Raw genomic sequence first — 25,283 nt, 5'->3', positions numbered from 1 at the left:
CGGAGCACTTCTGGGTTCCAGTTGGTGCCAGACTATGGGGAGTGCTGGACCACTGGATGCCGGACAATTGGAGTTTTACTGTATTTGCAAATGTCAGGATAGGCCAGAAAACATAGGCCAGAAAAGAGCTACAAAAGAGCAAATCCAACGTGAAGGGCAAGTGGCTGGGAAGATTTAGTTGGGGTTGGTCCTGCTTTGGGCAGGGGGTTGACTTGATGACCCCGAGGTCTCTGCCAGGCCTAGGATTCTATGAAACCCCCACCAGCCCAGGGAATATCATTTCCCAGGTTTTACCTGCACCCAGTGAATACCCAAGATCCTTGTCAATCAAGGAACAGCCAATAGCCTGGGCCTCCTGCACTAAGGACAGTGCCTACCTGCACATTTGGTCCTGCTTATAAGGGGCGGCCCCGGCTTGCCGGTCCCCCCATCCCCCGGCCGCGTGAGCAGCACGCTGATCTCGTACTCCGTGTCGGGATCCAGGTGCCACAGCTTGTAGGTCTGCATACTGACAGCGTGGACCTCCGACCAGGGCCCCGAGGTCATGCGGTACTCGATCTCCTTGCGCACAATGGGGCCGTCCCCGATGATGGAGTTGGTGTTGAGTTGGATGATCAGGTAGGTGGAGCCTGCTCGGAGCAGCTGGGGAGGAGCGATGGGTGTGGGGGGCTCTGGAAAAGGAAAGAGGAGAGGTGAATGGAATGCCCCCCACTTCTGCTTCACGGGTGCTTGTACCCTTGAGAGCGATCACCTTTCTGTCAGGTACAGCACAGCTCGTCGTCTAAGGCACTGTGCTAGGACAAAGGAAACACAGGTACAGTCCCCAGATCTACCACTAATACCCTATGTGCCCTTGATACAATCACTTAGCCTCGCTGTGCCTCAGTTTCCCATTTGTAACAAGGGATAATAATCATTTCTCCCACCCTCAGGGTGTCACACTTATTCAGACTGGAAGATCTTTGGACCTAGAAGCAACTACAACTGTGTGGGTACAGCACCGAGCACAACAGAGTACTACAAACGGGCTAAATTAACATTCAGACTTTCTTCTTTGCCATCTATCTAAAAGGGCCCTGGCATACTAAAGATCTGAGTCCAGTTCAGTTCTGGGTGCAGCTACTTTGCCTTCACTCTGGCTCTGCTCCTTTGTAGCTCTTTTCTGGCCCACTGTTAGCAGTCCTGATGTCTGCAAATGCAGCTAGTGTGTCGCTGTGTTTGATGTGTGGCAGCAGAGAAAGTGAGAACGGGGGATTTATACTGTTGGAGCCAAGAGCACAATTCGGTCCTGAACACCTAAAAATAAAACCGTCACGAATGTGTGAGTGTGTGCAAGCTCTTCCCAGATTGAACAGCACCGGCAGCAGCCAGGTCTCATGTGACCAGAACGTGATTGTTTTTTTCACAGAATAGGCTTCCAAGCGGTTGCCACAGTGCTGTGAAATTCTGTCATCAATAATTAACGCTTCACCACAACCGTCAAAATAAATGAACACAGTGCGTTCAGGGGATGCATTCTTCTGGCTCCGTTTTAATTGTGTGTGTTCGCTGACTCGCAAAAGCCAGTCACTGCGAATTGGTGAGGTCCCACTGCACTCAGAAAAGCTCCTTCCTCCCACTCTGTGCTGAGGAGGACACAATTAGCCGGTGGAACTTATTGCTACTACATAGAGCTGAGGCAGAATTTTCTAAAGGACTCGCTTTGAATCCAGAGAGCAAGGAGATCCAGTTCTACTAATGAGGGGTCTATCAAATTCACAGCCATGAACATCACACCAGAGACCATGAAATATGGTCTCTGGCCATCCAGGTCTGAAGGCAGAGTGGGGAGTGGTATGGTATTGCCACCCTTACTTATGTGCTACTGCTGCTGGCAGGGCTACTGCCTCAGAGCTGAACACTCAGGCGGCAGCTGCTGCTCTCCTGCCACCCAGCATCAGGCAGTGCTGCCTCCCGCACCAGCGGAGAAGAGAGGATGGCCATACCGCGACCCCCTACAGAAAGCTTGCAATCCCCTTTTGAGTCAGGGGAAATCACACACTTTTCACAGGTCGACATGGCACACACAGCGAGGTTTGCAGAAGTGATACACGTCCATGACATTTGCTGAGTATGCACAAAAAGTGTGGGACTTTTCCATAGCTGAACTGGACTCCTAATAATCCAACTTTAATAATCTGGGGTTCGTGCTTAGGGGTATAAGCTGAACACTATGACTAGTGGTCAGGCAAAAAGCTCTCTCAGGGAAGCAGGTCATCTACGGCAGGTTTCTTGTACCTTCCTCTGAAGCAGTTGCTGCTGGCCACTGTCAGAGACCACACACTGGGCTTGATGGGCCTTGGGCCTGATCCAATCTGGCAGTTCCTAAGTCTTTACATGCTCCTGGATTTGGATCAAGCTAACAGCACCTGATGCAATATGCAAGGCAGCACTGGAGTGCAGTGCATTGCTGAACAGCTGCAATGTTCCACCCCAGAGACAGCTGCATATCAGTGGTGGGCAGGGAGAAGAGATACATAGAATGTGTTCTAGTGCCCAGTCGAGTCGGGGAAAGGCGTCTGTTCACTTCACTGGGTTCATATAGCTCCAACAGGTTAGGATCCTTTGGGGCAAAGCGCTACCTCACTCTCCATCAGTGAGCAGCTAAGGAGAGGTCATGATCATAGAATTAGAACACAATGGACAAAACTCAGCCTCCTGGGGAGTTGTCAGCAAGACACCTTGGGGCTGGTTTTCACTGACTACCCCCGGTTTTGCAGGTTCTCAGCATCTCTGAGAAGCAGGCCTGGGGAATCCCAGCTGGAGCCCCAGGAAACGAAGGTGCCCAAAGTCAGCGGCCACTTTTGAGAATGTTGGCCGGGGATGTGCCAAGCAGCCCCAGACGAATCCCAGAGAGGAGCAGGCAGGAGCAGGCAGGCCATATCCAACTGCGAACAGATCATGCTAACAGGTTGGCTGACAATGTCAACCAGTGAGGGCGCGGGCAGTGATGTGTATGAACACACGAGGTTGCCAGGACTAATCCTGGAGTGGGAACGGACAGGAGGATTCACAGTGATCAACTAACACCTCTTACTACTAGTTAATGGTTAGTTAAACATGTTAGTTAGTGGCCGTAGAGCACATGACACATTACACCCTGTTTACACTTGATCTGGCATCCGACCTGTGTTCAAATTTCTTCCCAAAGGTGGCTGCACTTCCCTCTCTCAGCTTGTGGACTCCCTGGAAAGATGCAGCTGTCACCCATGCCACATGTGCAAGCAGGCGGCTGATTTACAAGCCTGGAGCAGAAAGGGAAAAGATGGCCCCCTCCCACTTTAATGAGCCATTAACAAGGAAATTAAATCCATCGGCTCCCCATAAACCAAGACAAATGAGAGAATTGTTCCAAGGCTCCTAAATCTTCCTGACATCTAAACCCAGGCTCAGCAGAGAGAAGTCCTCCATTCCCAGGGTGGGAGGGGGGAGCTGGTTCTGCCACCTGGCCCTCCCTCCCGCCAGGCATGCACATCAGTGAGGTGCAGACATGCCAACTCTTGGGAACTGCTAGGAGAGTTGCGATTTCGCGTTAAATTAAGCCTCACTCGTGATTTCCCAGCAGAACTCTCCAGTAGCCTGGTCAGGGATTTTCCAGCATTGGCACATTGTTAAAATGTGTTTCCAATTCCAGCCAAACCCTCTCCTAAACAAAGGACCATGATTTTTCCATCAGGCTGTTCCTTCCCGAGTACTGGGAAAGACAATGAGAATTCATTTACATATCAGAGAAACAAAGCTCTTAACCCAGCAAGTGAGGGGAAGAGACAGCCCGGCTGCACCTCAGCAGGGAAGAGAAACTTCATCTGAGACACAAACCTCAAATAAGCAACTGAATCCACTGAAAACCCCCGTACCTGAGAGTTCTAAGAGGCAGAATTTTACTTAGGAATCCTGGCAGCAGCCCCAGGCCTGTCTGAGCCTCCGGCTTCAGCCTCAGGCTGTCCTTCCCTGATGGGGGACTGGGAGACAGGGTGGAGACGGGCAGATGTGGGGGTGAGAACTGATGCAGCAGGAGCCAAAATCCCCTTCAGGCGACACTGTCAGGTGCCCAAACCTGGGGATGGGCAGGGGGAGACTGACCAAAACCACGTCAAATGTCATGACGTTGGTCTCTGGACACTGGCCCCTCAAACTGCCACTTATGAAGTGCCCTGCCCATCGGAGCACAGTCCCGCTCAGCTCTGCCCCCTCCCCAGTCAGAGCTGGGCAGCAGGACCCCGCCAGTTTGCATGCGCCTGTCGCTAACTAGGCAGCAGGCTTGGGCAGCAGCCAGGCCGGAAGGGTCTGCTATGGCAACTGGGCTAAGCTGCCTCACTGGGGAGTGTATGTGGTGGGGGGGGGGGGGGGGTACAGGGTTTGGGTCTGTGATTCCACCACCCCCATCTCTGTCACTCTCCCCACAGCACGCCAGCCACCTAGCAGCCTTCCCCTTCTCATGCCAGCTACTCCGCCCCGCCTGCCTCATCTGCTCTTAGACATTGCCCTCCTGCTGCCCCCTGCTCTCTCTTCCCACCTCCCCTGGGACTCCCCAAGCCTCCCCACCCCTCTAACTACCATCCTACCAATCTCCCCAACTCATCTAACCCTGAGCATGGCCGAGCCAAGCCCGGTTTTGCTGCAGGGAGGGAGGGAGGGAAGGAGGCTGGGAGTCAAGGAAGAGCTGCTGGTGCCTCTGTGCCTGGCATCTCTAGTGGTTGTTGCTCTACCTCACTCCCATCAGTCAGCCTCGAAGCACCGTACCCAGGGGAGCAGAGTCACTAGTCCTACTTCACAGAAGGGGATGCTGAAGCACTGAACGGGAGCTGACTTGCCCACAGACAGCGGCCGGCCAGTGGCATGTCTCCAGCACCCCAGTCCAGTGCTCTAAGCCATTAAGTAGCAGCTAAGCCTCTGGGTTTGATTCTAGGCTCTGTCACAGACTCCCTATGTAACCGTGTGGCAAGTCACCACCCACTGCCTCAGCTTCCCCACTCCCCACCCACTGCCTCAGCTTCCCCACTCCCCACCCACTGCCTCAGCTTCCCCACTCCCCACCCACTGCCTCAGCTTCCCCACTCCCCACCCACTGCCTCAGCTTCCTCATCTGGCCAGCAGGGATGAGGCCAACAGCCCAGCTTTGTATCACACTTTGAGTTCCATCACTGGAGGCCCCTCCACCAGTTTCAGTGAGTGTCGTCCTCACCTTTCACGATCAGCTCGGCAAAGTTGGAGACTCCGGAGCCCCGCACGGACTGGCTGACGCAGCGGTAAAGATCCTGCTCCTCTTTGGAGACCTCGTCCAGCTGGAAGGTAGCCAGGAACCTTCTATGGCTGATGTGCTTCACCGAGGCGGCTGGGGCAACCGCTCCGTTCTGCCTCTGCCAGCGGAGAGAGAGGATGTTGTGGGGACCCCCAGGCAGCTCCTGCTTCTCACACCACCCAGGCAGGAGGGGTCCCACCCTCTGGGTCGGACAGAGCACCCTGTTTCTCCCCACCGGGTTCTCCCCAAGAGCCTCCCCCCTGAGCCATGCAAAGCCCTCTCGAGGCTACTCCCTACACAGCCACAGGGCGCGCGGCATGTGGAGCAGCCCAGGGCACTGCGCCTGGTGCAAGTGTGCTGTCCCCAGAGGAGTGGCTGGGCATGGCACGACCTCCCCAAATGCAGTGCCCTGCGGAGGTGCAGGGAGAGGGGCGCAGGCAGGCGCTGGCTCTGTAAGGGCCCCATGTCTCCCACTGCTCTCTGGGGGATAGAGGGGTGCTGGGGAGAGCAGCAGGATGGACCTCTGAGGGAGGGCTGGTGGGGGCTCTCCCTCATCTGTAGGAAAAGGCACCAGGGAATTTCAAGGGGACTTCCCTGGTAAACGCAGGGAGGGCGCAAGGACCTGCCACCCACCCCTCACTGTTCATTTCCAACAGCCCCCTACCCCCGTCCATGCCCCAGAATGGACCATGCAACCAAGCCCCACGTACAATCCAGCCCCACCTGTCACAGCCCCACAGGGCACCCCCACCCAGGGCGCCGCGTGGCAGTGAAACCGGGACAATAGGACCCCAGCTCAGGGAGTCCTGGGGTGCAGTGGAGCCAGCAAACGGCTCTAAGCTGGCAGATCCCTGCCCCGCACTGCACCAGCCCTCAGTTACCTGCAAGAGGAACCTCTCGGCCTCCAACGCCTTCCCGGCGGCCACGCACTGGAAGGTGGCGTTCTGCCCGGCGTTGACCTCCACGTCGCCCAGGCGGGAGAAGTGAGGGGCTTTGGCTGCGAGCAGAGGGGCGAAGTCACGCAGAGATCCAGCACCTGAGCTGCTGGGCTCCTTCCCTCTCCCCAGCAGGCCCCCAACACAGCCATGAAACAGGCTGCTGGGGCCCAGGAGCACAAAGCCAGACCGGGCTCTGGGTCTGCAGACGGGGCACGGCTACAGAGCCTGATGCTTGCCTGCTGAATGGTTTTACCGGGGCTCCATTTAACAATCAATATGAATTAGCTAAGGGCCGGAATCAGAGAACCCAATCCTCGGATCCAAACTCTGGGACTCCCTCCTCCACCATGTGGACAGGTGCTCACGCCCATGCGCACGCTCATTTCTTTTGGGGGCAGGAAGGAATTTCTCCCATTGCCACAACGTGGCCCAATTAGCCTGGTGCGTCGCGGGAAGGATTTTCACGTTCCTCTGTAGCATCAGGCCTGCATGACTCTCGGACACAGGCTGCCGGACTCGATGGAGCGAAGGCCTGCAGCCTGGAGATGCAACTCCCTAATGAGATCCCTGCTCCAGGGTACAGAACGGTGGTGGTACCAGTCCTATAGCCTTGGCATCCCACCCATCACATGGGATGTTTCCCTGGCATGGCTCTGATTCCCTGCAGTGCCCCCCGTCCCTGCTGGGAGAAGCAGGGAGAGAACCTCCAAGCCCCTCTGGCCCTGGGTCTGCAGAGCCATCCCTTGGTGAGGGGCTCCAGGTGCATTGGTCTCCATTGCCTCATCCTGTCTCCCTTCCCCAGGGGCCAGCCCCTTCCTTGTCCTTCCCCCCCACTGGAGCTGGCCTGACGCCTCCCACAAGAGGAGAGGAGCAGCTGTGGGGGGGGGGGGGGGGGGGGGGGGGTCCTGTGGATGAAAAGGCTCACGGGGGAGATCCAGCCATTTCCCGATGGGAGTCCCAATCCTGACCAGGCCCAGGGACTCGGCCGTGAGACACACAGCTCAGCACTGCAGACCACACCTGCCCTCTGGGAGCCCACCCAGCACCCTGCCCTGCACATGGGGCTCAGTGTGACCAGGCGCCCTGCCAGGCACCAGTCACTGGTTGCTCACCCACGTGGCCTGGCCTGCCCTACGCCAGCCCAGCGCCCGTGGTTCCCAGCCCCCGCCTTTCTGACCAGGAGGGGTCTGCTCACTCCCCTTGTGCTGAGACCCCCCCCCTCACAACCTCAACCCACCCCTGTGGCAGCTGCTATTGGAACCCCCCTTCGGGCCAGGCCGTTCGTGCTGCAGCACGGCCGTCAAATGCTCATTGGAGAGACACGGAATTGGCCGTGGGAGGGCTCGGAATGGCAGGTGGCGGCCGGGCCACTGGCCCCATCAGGAAGGAGGTGGCCGCCAAGGGGAGGCGATACTCACAGCACGGGTAATTCAAGAGCAAGATGTCATCCAAGCCGAGGTAGCCCCTGTGCTCGCCGGAGATCACCGCCTCGAACAGGACCTGGGGGCAGTCAGACAGGCCTGTCACATCCCGCCCCGGGCAAGGTCACCCTGGCAGGGACAGGCCTGGAGACAAGCAGAGCTGGGCCCATGCCCGCGGGAGATGCAGCATCTTAATCCTGGGGCTGGTCCAGACCCCTGCAGCCACTGCCCTGAACTCTGCTTGGCACTGGGGCTATGGAGCCAGAACCCAGTTCTGCGGCCGGGATCCCTTGTGTGGTGCAGCCCAAACCGTTACCAGGAGGAAATGAGATGACTTCACTTTAATCGCCTTTCACACTGGCCCTGCCCCTGCCCCTGCCATCCCCAGCAGCTGCTGCCATGGGAAGCCAAGGAGCCGAAATACAGAGACTCACTCTCCTGGCACACCTGCCCGGCTGGCAGCTCAACGTGCCAGCTCACCGGGTACCGACCCTTCCCCCCCCAGCACTAATCAGACGGACCCCAAGCCAGGGCTTCTCCAGACTGCACCTCCGGAGCTTAGGGACAGAACTGGGACAGCACAAGAGCTGTAGGCTGGGCATGGGGCCATCAGCAGAGCTGGGTTGGGGGGGATAAGAACCGTGACTGGGACAGCAAGTGGTGTTGGGTTGGGATTGAGGGGTATTGGTGTGATGGGGCCCAGGCCTATAGCAGCAAGTGGGGCTGGGTTGGGATTGAAGGTACCGGTGTGATGGGGCTCAGGGCTGGAACAGCGAGTGGGGCTGGGTTGGGATTGAGGGTACTGGCGTGGCGTGGCGGGGGGGCTACTGCATGCCCCAAGGCCTCTCTCTCCCCCAGTGCCATTGAGCTCAGTAACTACCTGCTTAAGCCCCCTCCAGGCCACACATCACCCTCCCACGTCTGCAAGACCACCCCTAGCCTCCCGGTACGAGCGATGCTTCAACTCACCTGGTACTCATTGGGCCAAAACATGCTGACGGCCAGCTCTGCCTGGTGCCACAGGCGCCCATGGGAGCCGGCCATGTCCCACACCATGCTGCCCAGCGGGCCCCCGGTCACCTTCACGTAGACGTTGAGTGAGCCGGGGCTGTGGCCATCCCGGCTGTACATGAAGTAGCTGAACTGGAGGCAGTGGGTGTCATTCTCACTCAGCGTCTGGAAGAGGAGGTGAGCTTTCTGCCCCGGTGCATGCTGGGAGGAGTTGACCATCAGGTAGGAACCTGCAAAGAAGTGGCAGGAGAATGAGGAGGGTTTATCGTCCCCATGGCACCCACTCGCCTGGGGACCTGTGCGTGTCAGACTCCCTGCCCACACCCGCCGTGGTCTAGCCACGTGCCACTGTGTCCCTACCACAGGCTGAATCTCGGACCCGCTCTGCTGGACCACTGCACCCACTGCCGGGAGGTGCCATGTGGCAGGGTCCCCTGGCGACCAGCAACACTCCAGTTCACTGCCTCTGCCCTGCTCTCAGTGTGACGCCACATCTTGGCCCGGCTCGCTGGCCTGGGGACTGCCAGTCTGGGGATCAACTCTTCATTCCTTCTCCCCTTGCTCCTGGCCCAGCCTGCCGGCTCCCGGCCCTCTCGCTCTGCTTTCAAAGCCACGTCGGCCAGTGGCTCGTTCTCCCGCCCAGGTTATTGATGTGTTTCCTTCGGCTCACCAGGCTGCTCCTGGCCAATCACTGCTAGCCAGCTCTCTGTCATCTCCTGGGCTTGCCAAGCAGACAGCTGGCCCAGGAAAGCTGTTCTGGCCGTGACTGATGTTTCAATGAGTTCTTAGCCGGAGCACAGAACCTACTGAGTTGGGTCCTTCTTCCCCTCCCCAGCCTCGCCCCCGGTCGCTCAGAAAGACACCAACCCTCCCACCTCATGGAGAGGGTTAAGGAAAGCGCCCGGGGGCTGCGGGTGCCTCAGAGACCAGGCACACAGAGACAGGAAGGAGGCAGGTGGGAAGGGCACCTCACCCTCCGAGCTGCTCTGCATCCAAGCTCAGGCTGTGCGGTGCAGGGAGCATTGGGTGGTACTGCCCCACCTCACAAAGCCAGGTGCAGAAAGAGTGGGGAGGGGAAGGAAAAGCCCAGTCCAAGAGTGCCCCCCCCCCCCAGCCACAGGGCCTGTGTGCACTGCAGTGGGAGGAATGAGTGCAGCACGGAGAGCCATACCCAGCTAGCTTTGACCTAGTTATAGGAGCAGTGAAGCTGTGGCAGCAGGGGCCAGCCATTTGAATCTGCCCCCAGGACTCCACCTATGCCACTGCCTCTGCTGCTGCTATTGTACTGGAGCTAGCCCGGACACAGCTAGGCAGGCTGCAGCCACACCCCCCACTGCAGGCACGTACCCCCACAGAAGCAGGGCACGTGTGCCTCTCCCCTCCCAGCTGTGTGCTGCTGCTCCGCACGGAAGTGAATTCTCTGGAGACTGCGGCCATAGCTAGAGAGCAGCCGGGTACTACTGGGACTGGAGCACAAGAGCGTCAGGGCAGACTCAAATCCTGCCTTTGACACTCTGGGACAAGTTGCTTAGCATACCTGCCTCAGTTTCCCCATCTGAGCTTCCCTGCCTCTCAAAGCATGAATGTCCAAAGAGGATGAAAGGCCCTGCAATTCCTTTCCTTTAAAACTCCCATCATCCTGCAGGTCATGCCCCCTGGGCAACCCAGTGCCTATAAAAATAAGACCCTGCTCTCCTCCCTGCAGGCGAGACTGTGTCTCAAAGGGCCAGGTACCCAGTGTAAGAACCGGAGTAGCACAGGAGTGTGGAGCAGCACTTAACAGAGACTGCCCTAGAATGAAAAGCCTCGTGCAAAAAGGCCCCTGTGAGCAGGGCATCGTGGGATACAGGGACCTGAAAATTGTTCTCATTTCCCCACCTCTGCTCACCTCCGGCATGGCGCCTGCCTCCGAGTGCGCATCAGCCTGTGCCAGCAAGAGGGGACTGCCCTGATCTAGAAAGATGTTCAGACCCACAGAGCAATATGAGCTTCTCAACCAGGAGTCACCTTCTGTAGCCAGGAAGCTGTGTCAGACCGCCCCCTTCCCCGGCCCCACATGCAAAGGGCGCCGGCTCGCCAATAGCCCCGTACCACATTGCTTGTGGCACCACTGGAAGACACTGCGATGCGGTTACAAGTGATGAGCACAGGACAAGACGCTGAACAGAACAGAACCAAACCGCCCCTGGAAGGGCTCCCTCTCCACCATCGCTGGCTGAGTCTAGGGGGGTTGTGGAATCTCCATCTCTGGAGCCATCTGAGAGCAGATTAGACAGACCTGGGATGATAAGACCAGACCTGGCCAAAATATGGCCCATGGGCCAAATTCAGCCCACTAAGCCACCAGATCCGGCCCACGGACGCTGTGGGGAGCCCCAGGCAGGCTCCTCGCTTGCTTCACCCCACCCGCATGCCTCTCAGAAACGGGGAGCCCGAGGGAAGGGGAGAAGCTTTAGGAGCTGCTCCCACCCCCATCACAATCCCAGAAACTGGCCAATGGGAGCTGCCTGTTTTAATAACAGGCAGCCACGAAGCACAAGGGGCTCATAGCTATTAACAGAGCACATGGCTGCAGCCTGTGTGGGGGCGGGGGCGGGAGCTGGACAGGCAGGGAGGCTGATTCAGGAATGGGCTGCTGGCAGCTAAGTCTCCTGGACAGAGGCTGCATCCCCTTCACCAACCCTCTGCCCACCCTACTCCACATGCCCAAATCCTCTGCACCCCTCCTGCACCCTCCCCCAGATCCGGCACCCCAATCCCTTGCCCCAGATCACTGTCCTCTCCTGCCCTAGCTCACAGCCCAATCTCCTGCATCCCCTCCCGTACCACAATTCTCCGCCCTATGTCACAACCCAACCCCCTGCACCCCAGTCCAGTGCCCCAGGTCACAATAGCCTGCTTCACCCAAACTCCTTCCCTTACCCCAAGCTCCCTCCTGCACCCAACCTCCATCCAAGACCCCGCACCTCCTCCATTAATATCACAGACGAGCACAGCCCTCGACCACTTTCCAAATTCCTGGAGCAGCTCCTCATCAAAAATGATTGCCCACCCCTGATCTAGACCGTGGTTGGTCCTGCTGTGAGGGCAGGGGACTGGACTTGATCTCTCGAGGTCCCTTCCAGACCTAGTGTTCTAGGATTCTTGCTGCATAAGCCCTCTGAGCGCTGGCCTTTCCCATCTGTCTGCGCAGCCAGCCAGGGCTCTCCCCAGCCCTCATCCTCTCACCTCCCAGTTGCTCCAATGGCCGCGGCAAAGGCAACTCTAGCTGGGGATCGGCTCCATTCCGAAGGCTGCTGCAAAGACCATTTCTTACCACTCTGCTCTAACCAGGTCACCCCTCTTTGCATCTGGGTGGCCTCTCTCCCTGCTTCACTGCAACGAGCACAAGCTGCTTGCATTCACCTTCACAGGCTGCCTGCGCCCTACCTGTCATCGCCACGGAGCCGCCAATGCTCGTCTCCGCGGGACTCAGGACGGCAGCCTCCACGGCCCTCCTGTTAACGCTCCAAGGAGCAGCCTCAGGCTTGGGAGAAGCGCCCCGTAACCATCTGCAAAGCTGCCTGCTACTCCACCTTCCCATCCCTCAGCCAAACAGCCCTGGATGCGGTGGCTACAAACTGCTGCGCAGAGCCCTCTGCCTCTCCTGGTCAGTGTGATGTCTCGCTCAGCTCCCCCCGAACTGTGAGCCACTGTGACGGGGCGTACCAGCCCCGCACTGCAGCCAAGGGAATTGCCTTGGCCCAGCCGGCTGGGAAGGCCCCACGCGGGCAGCCCTGATGGGCAGGCGCCCGCTGGACAGACTCCGTCAGGGCAGTTGCTGAAGGGGAAGGAGGCGCTGAGAGGCCAGAGGCGGAGGAAGCAGCGCAGCCAGACCGCACAGCGACCCCCGGGCCGAGAGGAGCTACCGAGGAGCCCAGAAGACTGCAGAGACAGCCGTTGCCAGCTGACGGTGGGAAGTAGCCCAGGACGGGGAATTGTTCTCCGGGCACCCAGCGTGTTGCAGCAGGATTCCCCACTGAGCCACCAACAACAGGGCCCTGGGCTGGGACCCGGTGGAGAGGGAGGGCCCAGGCCCCCTGTCCCCTCTGTAGCTAGCCCGTGGGGGTGAAGTTTGCCTACAGGCCTCTAGGCCGTATTACTCCTATTAGAGGAGTCTTGTGGACGGACTGTGGCCACTAGGCCATATTACCCCAGTAAAGGGAACTTGTGTATGGACTATGCAATTGGGCCGTATTACCCCTAGTAACAGGAGTTGTGGGTAGACTCCAGCCACTAGGCCATGTTACCCTAGTGAAGGTGATTCGACTTGAGGGGCCTCTGAGGATAGGTCGCCCCTCGACAGTCACTGTCTTACCTCTCTGCCTCAGCGTTGCTGCTAAGCCGCATGGCAGCTCCCCACCCTGCCAGCCTGTCTGCCTGGCCAGCAAGCTCTGCAGGACTCTGCCCACCCAAACCTGGCCTCGCGGCTAGCACTCAGTGAACCCCAGCTCTCCAGAGACATGTCTCCGCAGCAGTCAGTCCCTCCCACCTGCAAAGCGACACGGAGCCCACGTCAGCCTGCTCGGTCAGCTGCCGACCCGCACTTGGCTAGAACAGCGCTAGGTGGTTTGTAATGAAACACGAATAAGTTTAACAACGACACAGGTTCAAGTGAGGGTGAGAGACTGGAGAGATTACACACACAACACCCTTTCTTGCAACTAAAACGGAGTGTCAGCAACTTGCAATCACTGTCTAAGCAGGTTTCTCGCCCACACTCAGTTCTCACTTCCCCCGGGCAGAAGGATCCACCTCTCTCGGATGTCAACAGCTCTGGCCTCCTGAGTCCTACAGGGGACGGAACCTAAACACCTTTCTGGTTTTGCTTCTGTTTCCCAAAGGCCGTTTTTCTGTCTCATCGCCAGGCAGGCTTCCTGGGGAGTGGCCGTCTCCCCCACTTGCTGGTTTGATGGCTTTCTCTACCTTACATGTCAATGCACTCCCTGCTCAATTTACATCACACCGGGATAGGAAGGCGAAACAACACTCCTGTGGAGGGCGGGTGGGGCTAATGCTCCTTGCCAACCACAAGCCATTTCCAGCACGCCTGTGTGACTGCGTCTACGCCCCCAGCAGCACCATGCAACAATCCCAATGGCCAAGGTGTCCGCACGCAACACCCTTGAGGTACAGATTCTGACACCCGTGTACGGGGCAGTAAGCATGGCAGGCCTGGGGTGAGTCACAGTGACCAAAACTGTCCTGATTTCCTGGTCCTTCCACACCCGTCTGTGTCCAGCGGCTGTCTCTTATCTTATCCTTAGATCCCGGGCCTTGGGGCAGGGCCTGTGTTACTTGTTCCGTAGTTTGGCTCTGGCACACTGGAGTCCTGGCACATGACTGGGTCCCGAACCTTTAGGTTAATGCAAAGCGTTTGTGTTAATAATTACAGTAATTCCTCATTGAACACGTGCCCGCTTAACATGTTTTCGCAATAGCATGATTTTTTTTTAGGGAACATTTTTGGAATTACACGACCGTCCCCAGAATAACACCATTTCCCCAGCCAGCCCATCGCCGGCAGCTGCACGGGGCTTCCCCCGCCTCCCTGCAAAGCAGCGGAGAGTTTGCAACTTGCTGCGCCGTTCCCCGGCGACCCCCCCTCGCCAGACTCAGTGCAGGTCCCGGCGGACCCATCACAGGGGCATACTACCAACCCAATCCCCCTCCCTTCTCCTCCCCTTCCCTTCCCCTGAGCCAAACACTTCCCCTCCCTGCTGTATCCCAGTCCCCTTTCTCTCCCAACCTTATGTCCTGGTCCCAACAGACACCACCGCATGAAACGCAACCCCCACCTTTTCCATTATTTTCAATGGGAAAATTGACCCCGCATAACACGTTTTCACTTAACACGATCATTTTCTGAAACATCTCTCTAGTGTTAAATGAGGAATTACTACAGACACTAAACAAAGGGTTAACGCCATTCTGGAGCCAGTTCAGTTCAGGCCCCTTTGCACTCCGCCAGCGGCCACAAAAGAGCCTGAGAGCCCTGGTTCCCAGCCGGCGCCGGCTCTGGCTCTTGGGTTCGGCTGCCTGGCCGGAGGGGCAGTGCGAGGGAGGCCCCAGGCTGCAGCGCAGGGGGAGTGGAGTAGCAGGGAGAGGAAGCCACATAGCACCTGCCCAAGCGGTGCTGGGCCAGACGCAGCAGCCTGGCTTCCTCCGGCTCCAGACACACCCTGGCTGGGCCCGAACTTTGGCTGAACTTGCACAAGCAACAGGAAGCTCGTCGTCACCTGGGCGACAGCTGGGTCCTGTCAACAAGCCGTGTCCAAGACGCTCCCACCTTCTACCGGCCCTTTGGAGGCCGGGGTGGGGTACAGTACAAGGCTGGGGGGGGCAGGGTAAGGCCACAGAATTTGAGGGTCTGGTGGATTCTTGGAGAGGGCGATTCCTGGGATCTAACCCGCCGAGTCAAGGAGATCACAGGCAGCTGGCTGTTCCCTGGGGAGAGGGTCCCTGCTGGGTGAAATGGGGGGGTGGGATCTGGCTCACAGTTCTGCCCCCAGTGGGCTGCCCATGTTAGGGTGTTTCCAGCTGTGCCATTTATTAGCAACACCAGCATGCTCATGAACGAGGCTGCCACACGTTTGGGTCCAATACGCTGTACCCCCTTGCCTTTTCCTACACACATTCCCCTCCCCCGCCCCGCTGCCTTTGACCCAGTTTTCCATGGGATGCTTTCCGCTCTGCCCCCTTTCCACACAGAGTCCAGACCCACAATCTGCCAGGCCCTGCCAATGTTCACACCCCCTGTGTTGTAGTGGGTATTGGGTTAGGAAAACCAGCTCCTGGGCCTGGTGCCAGAGTTGGGACCTCAGCCATCCCAGCTGTGCGGGGTCTGCCCGTACCCTCGCCCCCCAAAGACAATGTGGTCTAGCGGTCACGGCAGGGGACTTGGGCTCTAGTCCCAGTTCTGCCACTCACATGCCCTTGAGGATCTCAGCCTGCCCGCAGCACCTCTGTTTCCTACTTGCATTCATAGCCACCAGGGGAGTGAGGCCGGCAGCTCCGGAGGCAGCTCAAGCCAAGACCCCTAGGCCTCCCTGAACACAGCCATACGCAGAGCTGGAAACCAGGCTGGCTCACCGGGCTCGCTCCTAAAACAGGGATTCGACGTACAGAGCGGTGCCGAGTCTTTGGACTTTCGAAATGCTTGTGAGTTGCCGCCTGCGGTAAGACTGGCACCAGGTGGCAATGTTATCAGACTGGCATTGGGTGGCAATGTTATCAGACTGGCATTGGGTGGCAATGTTATCAGACTGGCATTGGGTGGCAATGTTATCAGGCTGGCATTGGGTGGCAATGTTATCAGACTGGCATTGGGTGGCAATGTTAACCCATTTGCTGTGAACTGGAAAAGCCCCCGCCAGGAGAGCGCCATGACAGTGTGACATGCGAACGTATTGCCAAAGCTGCCAGCTCCTGCCCAAGGCCAGGCCTAGAGAACCAGACAAGTCACTGCCGGACAGCAGGGAAGAAAAGACTCTGCGGGTGGGCCCACCACCACCACGAGGAGGAGACATACAGCCATACCACCAGTGTGAGCTCTGGGGGAAGGGATTGAAAAAGCCGGACCAGAAGGAACTTTTTATCTCCATTGTCAGGAGCACAGACGCCAGCACACACGAGCTGTTTGGCAGCTGGCCAGAGGCATTGGGGGGGGGGGGCAAGCAGGGGCAGGAGGAGGCCGAGCAGGGGGCATTTGGGGAGCTCAGGGGGACAGACAGAGGTGGAGCGGGGACAGGGTGTGCTTGGGGAAGGGAGTGGCATGGGCGCAGGAATCTGGCTCTGCACTGTGGCTAAGCGGGTTTGCTTGGGCTCTTCAGAGGGTCTACACACTGGTCTCAGCACAGCCTGCCTCATGCATGCACCGCGCTCTCTGCACGTGGCCCCGCTGCCCGGCTCAGAAGTGCAGAGGCCTGGCAGCCACCCAGAGCTGGGGCAACATGCCAGCTCCAGAGGCCCCAAACCAGAGCAAGCCGAGATGAACCCCAAGCCATGCCATCTGCAAGCCCTTCAGCGTCCTGCCCCCCCCCCCCCCCCCCCGCGCATGGGCTAATGATGCCTCCAGGATCCCGCTACACTAGCCCTGATAATTGCTCACCCTGCAGAGACTCGCTGGCCGTCTGTGTAATGCTCACTGCTCGGGCTGTGTTGACACTGCCGGCCCCAGACGGGTTGGAACCATTTCATTTCCATTTCCATAACCTCGTATCGTTTAACACCCAGGCACTGCTGCTTTTAACCATGCTCAGCAGGCTAGAGCAGTCTCAGGCTGGTAGCTTAACAACCGGCCACCTCGGCTCCTGGGCTCTCCGGGATACCCGCTCGGCTGCGGGATAATGCGGAGCAGCACAGCCCCCTGCATTCATCCCCTGCTCTCATAGCTCCGCACAAGCTCAGGGCCTGGGCTGGGGGTTTAAGGGGCTCAGAGCAGAGGGGTGGTGCAGGAGTCAGGGGACTGGGAGTGTGGGGGAAGGCTCAGGGCAGAAGGCTGGAAGGGGGTGCAGGCTGACAGAGGAGGCCTGGGGCAGTCCCGGTCACTGCCAGGTCACCTTTACCTGGCTGGTGGATGGGTCCCTGTCCTGTTGTTCTTGTTTGCTGCACTGCCACCACGGAGCTGTGGGCCAGCTGTGGGGGGTGCTGCTGTAGGTAAACTGGGGGCAGTGTGAGGACCCCCCAGCCTGCTGCTCTCTTCCCTGGCTTCTTCCCAGTGGCTGCTGGCAGCAGAGCATGTCATGGACTGCACATGCACTGCCCGGCCCCCCGCGAGAGAGGCAGCAGGACAGGCAGACACACCAGGCGCCCAGCTGGGAGTGTGCCCACCTCCCCTACAGCCCACCCCCAGCTGGTCCCTTTCACACCTGCCGCCTCACCTGGCTGCATGCGCAGGGCCGCTTGCGCCAGCCTGCAGCAGGAGCAGAGAGCCCAGCTGGGAGAGTGCACAGCCAGCAGCCCCCCCCGGCAGCGCCCCCCGGCCAGCCCTCGGCAGCACTCCCCCCCCCCCCCCCTCGGCAGCACATCCCAGCCACCTCTTGCTGGAGCAGCGCACCAGAATGCACCTCTGGCCATTGGGTACCTAGAAAATCGCTAGAACCAATGGGCTCCACTAAGGCCGTGTTCTGTGCCGAGACTCCCTCTCCAATGAACGGGGAGACACGCGAGCTTCCTCCGGCTCATGGATCACTGGGGCTCGGTGAGACGTGTCCAGACATCTGGAGAGCCCAGCAGGGACAGGCCCAGATGCAAATATCACAGGCTCCAGGAGAAACTCTGAGCACAGAATTAGACCCCTCCAGGGTTGGGGGCAGCCGAGCAGGGATTGGGTGCAGCACCTACATCTGGGGGTCAGCACCTAAGTGCCTTTGTGGATGTGGGCCCGAGTGAAGGAGCCTTGACTCCCAGCCTTCTCCAGTCCATAAATACCCTCCAACCCTGAGTCAGGAACAGAGCCCTGGCAGCCATCAGCTCACACGGTTACGCACAGGACCAGGGAATGTCAGCTCCCAGCTCCCTCCTGCCATAACCCCGCAGCTATACCCCAGGGCAGGAACAGACCCCATGCCCTCGCCTCTTGCTTTAACTGCCAGGCCATCTATGTAGGGCTCGCACTCCAGCCAAACCTGGGCAGCTGCTACAGAGTGATACGGGCAGGCATGGAACAGAGATGTACAGGACTGGCCCAGTGCTTAGAGTGCTGGCAAACAAGGGCATCTGACCCCCGACTCTTTGCCTGCCGTGTCCAGCCTCCAAGGCCAGGGACACAATGCAACAAAAATAAGATTGTTAATGTTCTTTCCATTTTAATAATACCGGATACTGGAAGTAACCAAGCCAAGTCATTTATTTAAATCTACCATTGTTTTCTTGACAGCAGCCCTTTAATCATTAATAGCTTTTACCACTGTTTAATTTAAGTTAATCCACATTAGTCTTTTCCAAGAACTCTCCCCTGGCAACTCAGGCTCGCAGGAAAGGACAATAGTGCAATAAAAGGGCTAATACATACGTGCAGTACTGCCCTCTATCAGACGAAATCAGAACTACTCAATTGTGTGTCATAGGCCCCATACTACTAGCAGCTCAGGACGACTCTCTTTTAGCTCAGCAAGGTTGGAGTTCTAGCCTTGTTGCAGTTTGGAGCGTGCAACCATGAACTCCCATGTGGCCGTGGGTCTGTGACAATATTGCTTTTTGCAGTTGCAGGGTTGTTTCACTTGTCAGTTAGATAAATAGTGAGCCATTTTTCCCTGTGATTTCATCAGCTGCTTGCAGATGTTTGCAAACAATCCTGGTCTTTGGCCACAGTGGTGCAGGGAGTGGGGAGAGTGGGCGGGTGGGAAAGCAGGGAACGGTGGCTTTGTCTCGTCAGCCACAGGAAAAACGGATTTTTCTGGGAGCGTGAAAGGTGCATGCTGCAGGTGAGATGCCCTGAGAAAGTGCCCCCGTGCTGAACCCAGGTCTGCAGAGCTCAGGCCTGACAACCTGTCTCACTCACCACACACGGGGCCTGGAACCCGCTTCTGTCAGCCCCTCCACGCTGCTGGGCTAAGGGGGAGCAGATCAGCCCAGCAGTAACTGCAAGTCCCTCATCCCTTTTGTGTGCAGTCCCTAGAGCTGGGACAGGCAACCATGAATAGTGGGTGGGCCACATGAGTGGCCTCCTTCACCCGGGTGGGCCACAGCAGCTCGCGGCCCACTGGGGTTCCACCTGCAGCTTGTGGACCCCCCGTCTTTCCCTGTCCCCCACGGGATTTGTGACGTTCCAGCTCAGAGGGAGGGGAGGAGCGACTGACAGTCCCCAAAGGTGCAGGGGCGTGGGAGGCGTAGGAAGTGTGGGACTCCAGTGCCCCAGTGCGTAAGAGGCACGGGGAGAGGGGGACAGCCACGTTGCCACCACTGCACTAGAGCAGTGTTTCTCAACCTTTTTTATAAAGTACCCCTTTAAAAAAAATTATAAGTACCCCCTCTTAAAAGAAATAAAAGTAGAAGTATCCCCAGTACCTACAGTTTCAGATATACACAATTTTTTTCTACCATTGCAACACATTTGTTTAAACAACTTAATCGTAGCCAGGCAGGCGATGACATTTTTGGATATAAAAAGTACAAAAATAATAAAGTGCTGTAAAACTTACAACAAACATTCGGTTTTTTCAAAATTTCAGTTGTGTTGCAGTACCCCCCAGACTTCTCTCAAGTACCCCTAAGGATACTCGTACCACTGGTTGAGAAACACTGAACTACAGAGCAACATCACTCTTTCGTAAACACTTACGGGGCCAGATCCTCTGCTGGCGTAAATGACCATAGACTCCTAGAGCTGGAAGAAACCTCAGGAGTCATCAAGTCCAGCCCCCTGCCCAAGGCAGGACCAACCCCAACTCAATCATCCCAGCCAGGGATTTGTCAAGCCAGGACTGAAAAACCTCTAGGAATGGAGACTCCACCCCCTCCCTAGGTAACCCATCCCAGAGCTTCCCCACCCTCCTAGGGAAATAGTTTTTCCTAATATCCAACCTAGACCTCCCCCACTGTAACTTGAGACCATTGCTCCTTGCTCTGTCATCTGTCACCATGGAGAACAGCCTCTCTCCATCCTCTTTGGAACCCACCATTGCGTATTTGAAGGCTGCTATCAAATCCCCCCTCACTCTTCTCTTCTGCAGACTAAATAAGCCCAAATCCCTCAGCCTCTCCTCGCAGGTCATGTGCTCCATCCCCCTAACCATTTTGGTTGCTCTCCACTGCACCCTCTCCAATGCATCCACATCCTCTCTGTAGCGGGGGGCCCAGAACTGGACACAATACTCCAGATGTGGCCTCCCTAGTGCCAAAGAAAGGGGAATAATCACTCCACCGAAGCTGCGCCAACACACGCCAGCTGTGAATCTGGCCCATGAAGCTCTACTCCTGTAGAGCTCGTTCTCCAAGGATAACAGCAAGGACTCCATTATCCCCATCTGAGGAATAAGGAAACTAAGGCAGGGTACAGCGACGTGATTAAATCAACGTGCCAGCACAACAGCTAGGACCAGAACAAAGGTCTCCAAAGTCAGAATCTAGCAGCCTAGCCAAACTAGGGATGTAAAAGTCGAGTCGATTAACTGATATCGGTTAAAGCTATTGACTACATGCATTCTCCTCCCTCCCCCCTCCCGCCAGTACATTTTTAGCAGGCTGGCCAGCAGCCCCGGCTCAGTCCTGGCTTGTGCCAAGTCTGGGACCTGCTGCCACTCTGCATTTACAGTATATTAAGAGCCTGGTGGGCAGGCAGCCCAGCTTAGTTCCAGCTCACACTGGGTCTGGGAGCCTAGACACCTCCTCGGACAGGTGCTGCCGCCGCCCCGTGCTGCTGCCTCTGTATCAGAGGCAGCCGGTCCGCGAGGGGAGCTGGTTTTTCAACTGGCTCCCCTCGTGGACCAGCTTCCGCCTGGCACAGAGGCAGCAGCGTGGAGTGGCAGGGGCCTCCTCAGGAGTGAGGCTGGAGCGACCGGCAGTAGTTCCCACCCTGGAAGACTATCGAATAGCTGAGTAATTGATAAGATTTCATGGGGTTAATTGACTATTCAATTAACCAATATTTCACATTCCTAATCCAAACTGCCGCACCCTTTATTAATGACACTAACTCTCCGGTTCCAACATCCGTGTACCATGTTTTAGGCTGATGTGGGGAGAAGATGGTGACATTGGTCAGAGTTAAATTTGGCTGCGTTTCAGAGGCAAAATTAATATGTACATTTCTTTCTTTCGGTCTCTCTTTTTGCTCCCTACCTGCGCCCACCCCTAACAAAATTATTCCTGCACTAATGAGATTGGCTCCATTTGGCCCAGGAAACGCACAGGCCCATTCTGACATCTGAACCACAGGCACGGGCTGTCATCCGAAAGCAACTACTCTCTCCGTCCAGTCTGCCAGAGGCTCATTAATAAGTGAAGACCGTGCCTCCCCCAGAAAGCCCCGAACAAAAGTTACCCTGCTGGAGAGAACTCGGAGAAATGCCACCGCAGCCGAGGTGGGGGGACGTGCACAGGGCCCTAGCAACAAGCTTGGAATGGAGCTAGGAGATATTTGACTACGGCCGTATGGGTCCTTCTGGGGAACGTGCTGTAGGGACCATCACAATATGCCAGGGACAGGTCAGGCCTTATCCACCTTTAACGCCAGTTAACACTGTTCAAATTCTCTTCCCAAACTCCTGCACGGTAGCTGAGCATCTTCCAGGCGAGCATTACGCAACAATGGTCACATTGGGCACGGGTGGGTCATGCTCTCTGGGCGGGGGCGGGGGAATTTTGTTAATGGAAGGTGCTTTGTACACACTGGGCTTTTGGACTCTGCATGCGCGCTAGGCTTTGGGCTCTGCACGGACCAGGCTTTGGGAAGGAACGGCAGAGTAACGATTCTCTCACAATTCCAGAAGTGGGGGTTGTCTCCAGAGAACAGCCGCAGGCTCCTCCCCAGACAAGATTTACCCCACAGGGTCTGCTCCAGTTCCGGGCTGTCCACACTAGGGATGTAAAATCCTGTTTAATCGGTTAACCACGTAACTGGGATCCCACAGGTGGGGGGCCCAGTCAGGCTAGAGAGTCCCCTGGCCCACGCTGGCTAACGGCTTACAGCCCTTCTCCACACACCTCTCGAGGTCATACCAAACAGCCCCGGGCAGCTGATGTCACGGTGACACGAACCTGAATGGCCCTGACTAGGGAACGTGTGCTGAGCCCTGAGGGCCAGTCCTGAGCTGGGGAACTCCATCCACTGATTCACAGCAGCAGAGCTCCCTGGCTGGGAACAAAACTCCAAGCCCCGGGGGGGGACGGGACTGCAATGAAGCACTTCAAAGTAGGAATAAGAGCCTCCAGAAAAGGGCACTTTTTCCGGAGGATCGGGGCCAGTCTAGACGCTCTTTTCCGGCTTTTTTAAAAGCCGGAAAAAAGCGGCGGACATTTTTATTTAAATGCCGCGGGGGATATTTAAATCCCCCGCGGATTTCCCTACGACGACTAGTGAAATTTACATGCCCCTTCCGGAAAAGGGGCCAGTGTAGACGTAGCCTATGATTCTATGAGCCACACAGCACCTGGCTTGGGTTGGAGCAATGCCACGAAGTGTAAAAATAGTCAGAAATGCAACAGGTCTTTAAAACTAAGTTTATTCTAATCTGGGAACACAAACACTAAATGTTTGAATTATAAGGGGTTGGTTATTGCGTGGTGCTACCACAGGGCAGATTTTACATTGCTAGGATGCCTTAACTATGCATTTTCCGACCTTAAAAAAGAAAACAAACAAGTATTTATCATAACAGCAACTCTGAATTTCCTGAGTATATGCTGAGCTTGGGGGATGTTTACAGCATCCCTGTTGCAATTAACTAACTATTAAGTTACTGATACAGCCTCTCAATCTTAGCTTCCCCTTCATGCAGTGTTTTGATGTGAGACAATAGCAACAGCATTCTACAATGGCTGCCACACTGTCATCACCCTCAAAGCAAACCCCAACGGTAGGTTGCCTCCACGCAGATCGAGCAACCATTTCTGTCACTGGTGATCTTATCCCACTGCTCAAGCTGCGATGCCCCCGTGACTGCCGGCCGTGTGGCGCCATGCCTTGGTGAATGCACTTCAGAATTGGTTGGTCTTCCATCCTAATACTATGTCCATACTGAGAAAGGCACCCAAACCAAACCAAACCAAACCAAACCAAACCAAACCAGTGCTGATGGATGTGGGTGGCCTCATTGCTAAATCTGTCCTGCCACTTCACCGGGAGGGATTGTCTGATTATCGGTAGTATTACAGTAGGACTGAGAACTGCAGTCATGGGCCAGGCTGCACGGTGCTAGGGCTGTACAAACACTGAATGTAAAGACAGTCTCTGTCCAAAAAGCTTCCAAGCGAAGCAGGTCTACTCTAGAAAGGGCTAGCTGGGAGACCTCTATGGGTTGAGCTCTGCCAACAAACTCTCCTAGCAGAGACACAGCTTATACCAACAAAGAGCGCTTTTGCCAATGCAGCTCATGTGAACAAATAAGCCATCCCGGCAAACACTCTTATTTACCAGTGTCATGGTGTACCCTGGCTTTCGAGGGTATAAAAATGTCATGAGAAATCTCCCGCCTTGCTGACAGGTCTATATCAAGCAACGTTTTAAGAGACGAGACAAGACAGGTGAACTAGGTGCACACCATGGAATACTGTCATACCTCCTTCCTTGGAGGCACCTAGTCATCCTCTAAGCAAACACGTACAACTTCTAATCTGTGAAAGGCTAATTAACAGTGTCATTCTATCCTTCTGGAGTGAAATCAGGCATGTACCCACAGGCACAGAACAAGCGCTAGATAACCCTAGCAGCAGGCTTGCTGTCTCCCACTCCTGAGGCGAATATCGTAGTACTGAAGTCCCCAACTTGCAAACGGGTTGTGTTCCAAAGGCTCATTTCCAAATCAGCTGTTTGCAACAGTTATAAATGGCTATTAGGTTCCCAGGCTAGCCCACAAAAACCCACTCAGCCCGTAATGCAGCTGAAATACTGTGTATCTGCAAGGAAAGCATAGAAATGTTTTTTTACTTAACATTGATACTGGCGCTTGAGGAAAGGCAGGTTTAATTAGGGCTGGAGGAGGAGATTCTGAAAGAGACTTCTGGGCAGTCCCCAGACACAACCTCCTCCCCGACCCCATGAGCTCTGCGCCAGCTCCAGCCCCTTCCACCAGCCCCCGCACCCGTGGGCTGCACCCAGCCCTTGCTTACCAGGAGGCACCAAGGGCACAAGGGTGGGCCGGCAGACTCCGGAGGAGCAGGGGGTGGCTGGAAAGAAATGGTGGTTTCTCCTTCAAAGTGCCGCTTCTCTCCAACCAGCAGCTGTGAGCTCCCCCTGCACCTTCAGAGTCCTCCCGCCAGCGCTTGCACTGTTTGTGCTACCTCTGCCTCTAGCCTGCTCCAGAGGCTGCAGGCGAGCCCTGCTCTGCATACGGATGTTCCTTAGTCGGCTGTTTGTAACTCGGGCCGTGCTCGTACCACCCTGCCCCCGTGTCCAACAACCCAGTTACCCGCCCCTGCCGAGCTGGCTCTAAGTTAGCGCTGCCCAAAGACCTGATTTTTCAATGTGGTGCCTGAACTGAAAAACTGGGGGACAAAATCCCTTTGGCTCAATGCAAACTGACATGGCTGGGGGGGGTAAAATATTTCCCCCAGGCCAACTGAGCCAACTGACTTGACGCGACGCAAAGCTTTTCATTTTTAATGGCTTTATTGTTTAACCTTGGTTTTAAAACAGTTTAATTCCACTGAGTGGGGACTTGCTTTCCAGGGTCGCTCCCAGCTCACAGAAATGCCACAGCAGCTGCTGAATGTCTCACCTGGGAGATGGACCTCCACCATGTTGCACAACAGAGCTTAGTCCTTCCCCATTTCATCACCCCCAAATGTCCCTCCCACTCAGCCAGGTTCCGACAGGAATCGAGGAAGGGGAGCAGACCCAGACCAAATGAGAGAGGGTGGCTCCAAGGCAGAGCTACTGAAAAGGCAGATATTGCCCGCACTGACGGAGAAATCCAGGGTGCACTCTGTACC

At 56.5% G+C, this 25,283-nt stretch overlaps 1 protein-coding gene across 3 annotated transcripts in view; it reads right to left on the bottom strand.

Annotated features, from left to right (window-relative positions):
• The window catches only part of PTPRU (protein tyrosine phosphatase receptor type U), a 270,209-nt gene that overhangs the window by 144,167 nt on the left and 100,759 nt on the right, over window positions 1-25,283 (bottom strand). For all 3 annotated transcript variants that reach the window (XM_006112017.5, XM_006112018.5, XM_089773413.1), the window contains 5 exons: window positions 8,610-8,881; window positions 7,638-7,719; window positions 6,163-6,278; window positions 5,225-5,399; window positions 378-671 (listed from right to left, as the gene is read on the bottom strand). In XM_006112017.5, the coding sequence (XP_006112079.2) occupies window positions 378-671; window positions 5,225-5,399; window positions 6,163-6,278; window positions 7,638-7,719; window positions 8,610-8,881 (939 nt within the window). The remainder of the gene's footprint in view (window positions 1-377; window positions 672-5,224; window positions 5,400-6,162; window positions 6,279-7,637; window positions 7,720-8,609; window positions 8,882-25,283) is intronic.

This window comes from Pelodiscus sinensis, chromosome 26, assembly GCF_052426305.1.
Source record: "Pelodiscus sinensis isolate ZL-2025 chromosome 26, ASM5242630v1, whole genome shotgun sequence".
Lineage (NCBI taxonomy): Eukaryota > Metazoa > Chordata > Testudines > Trionychidae > Pelodiscus > Pelodiscus sinensis.
This window is presented reverse-complemented; position numbering and strand designations above follow the sequence as displayed.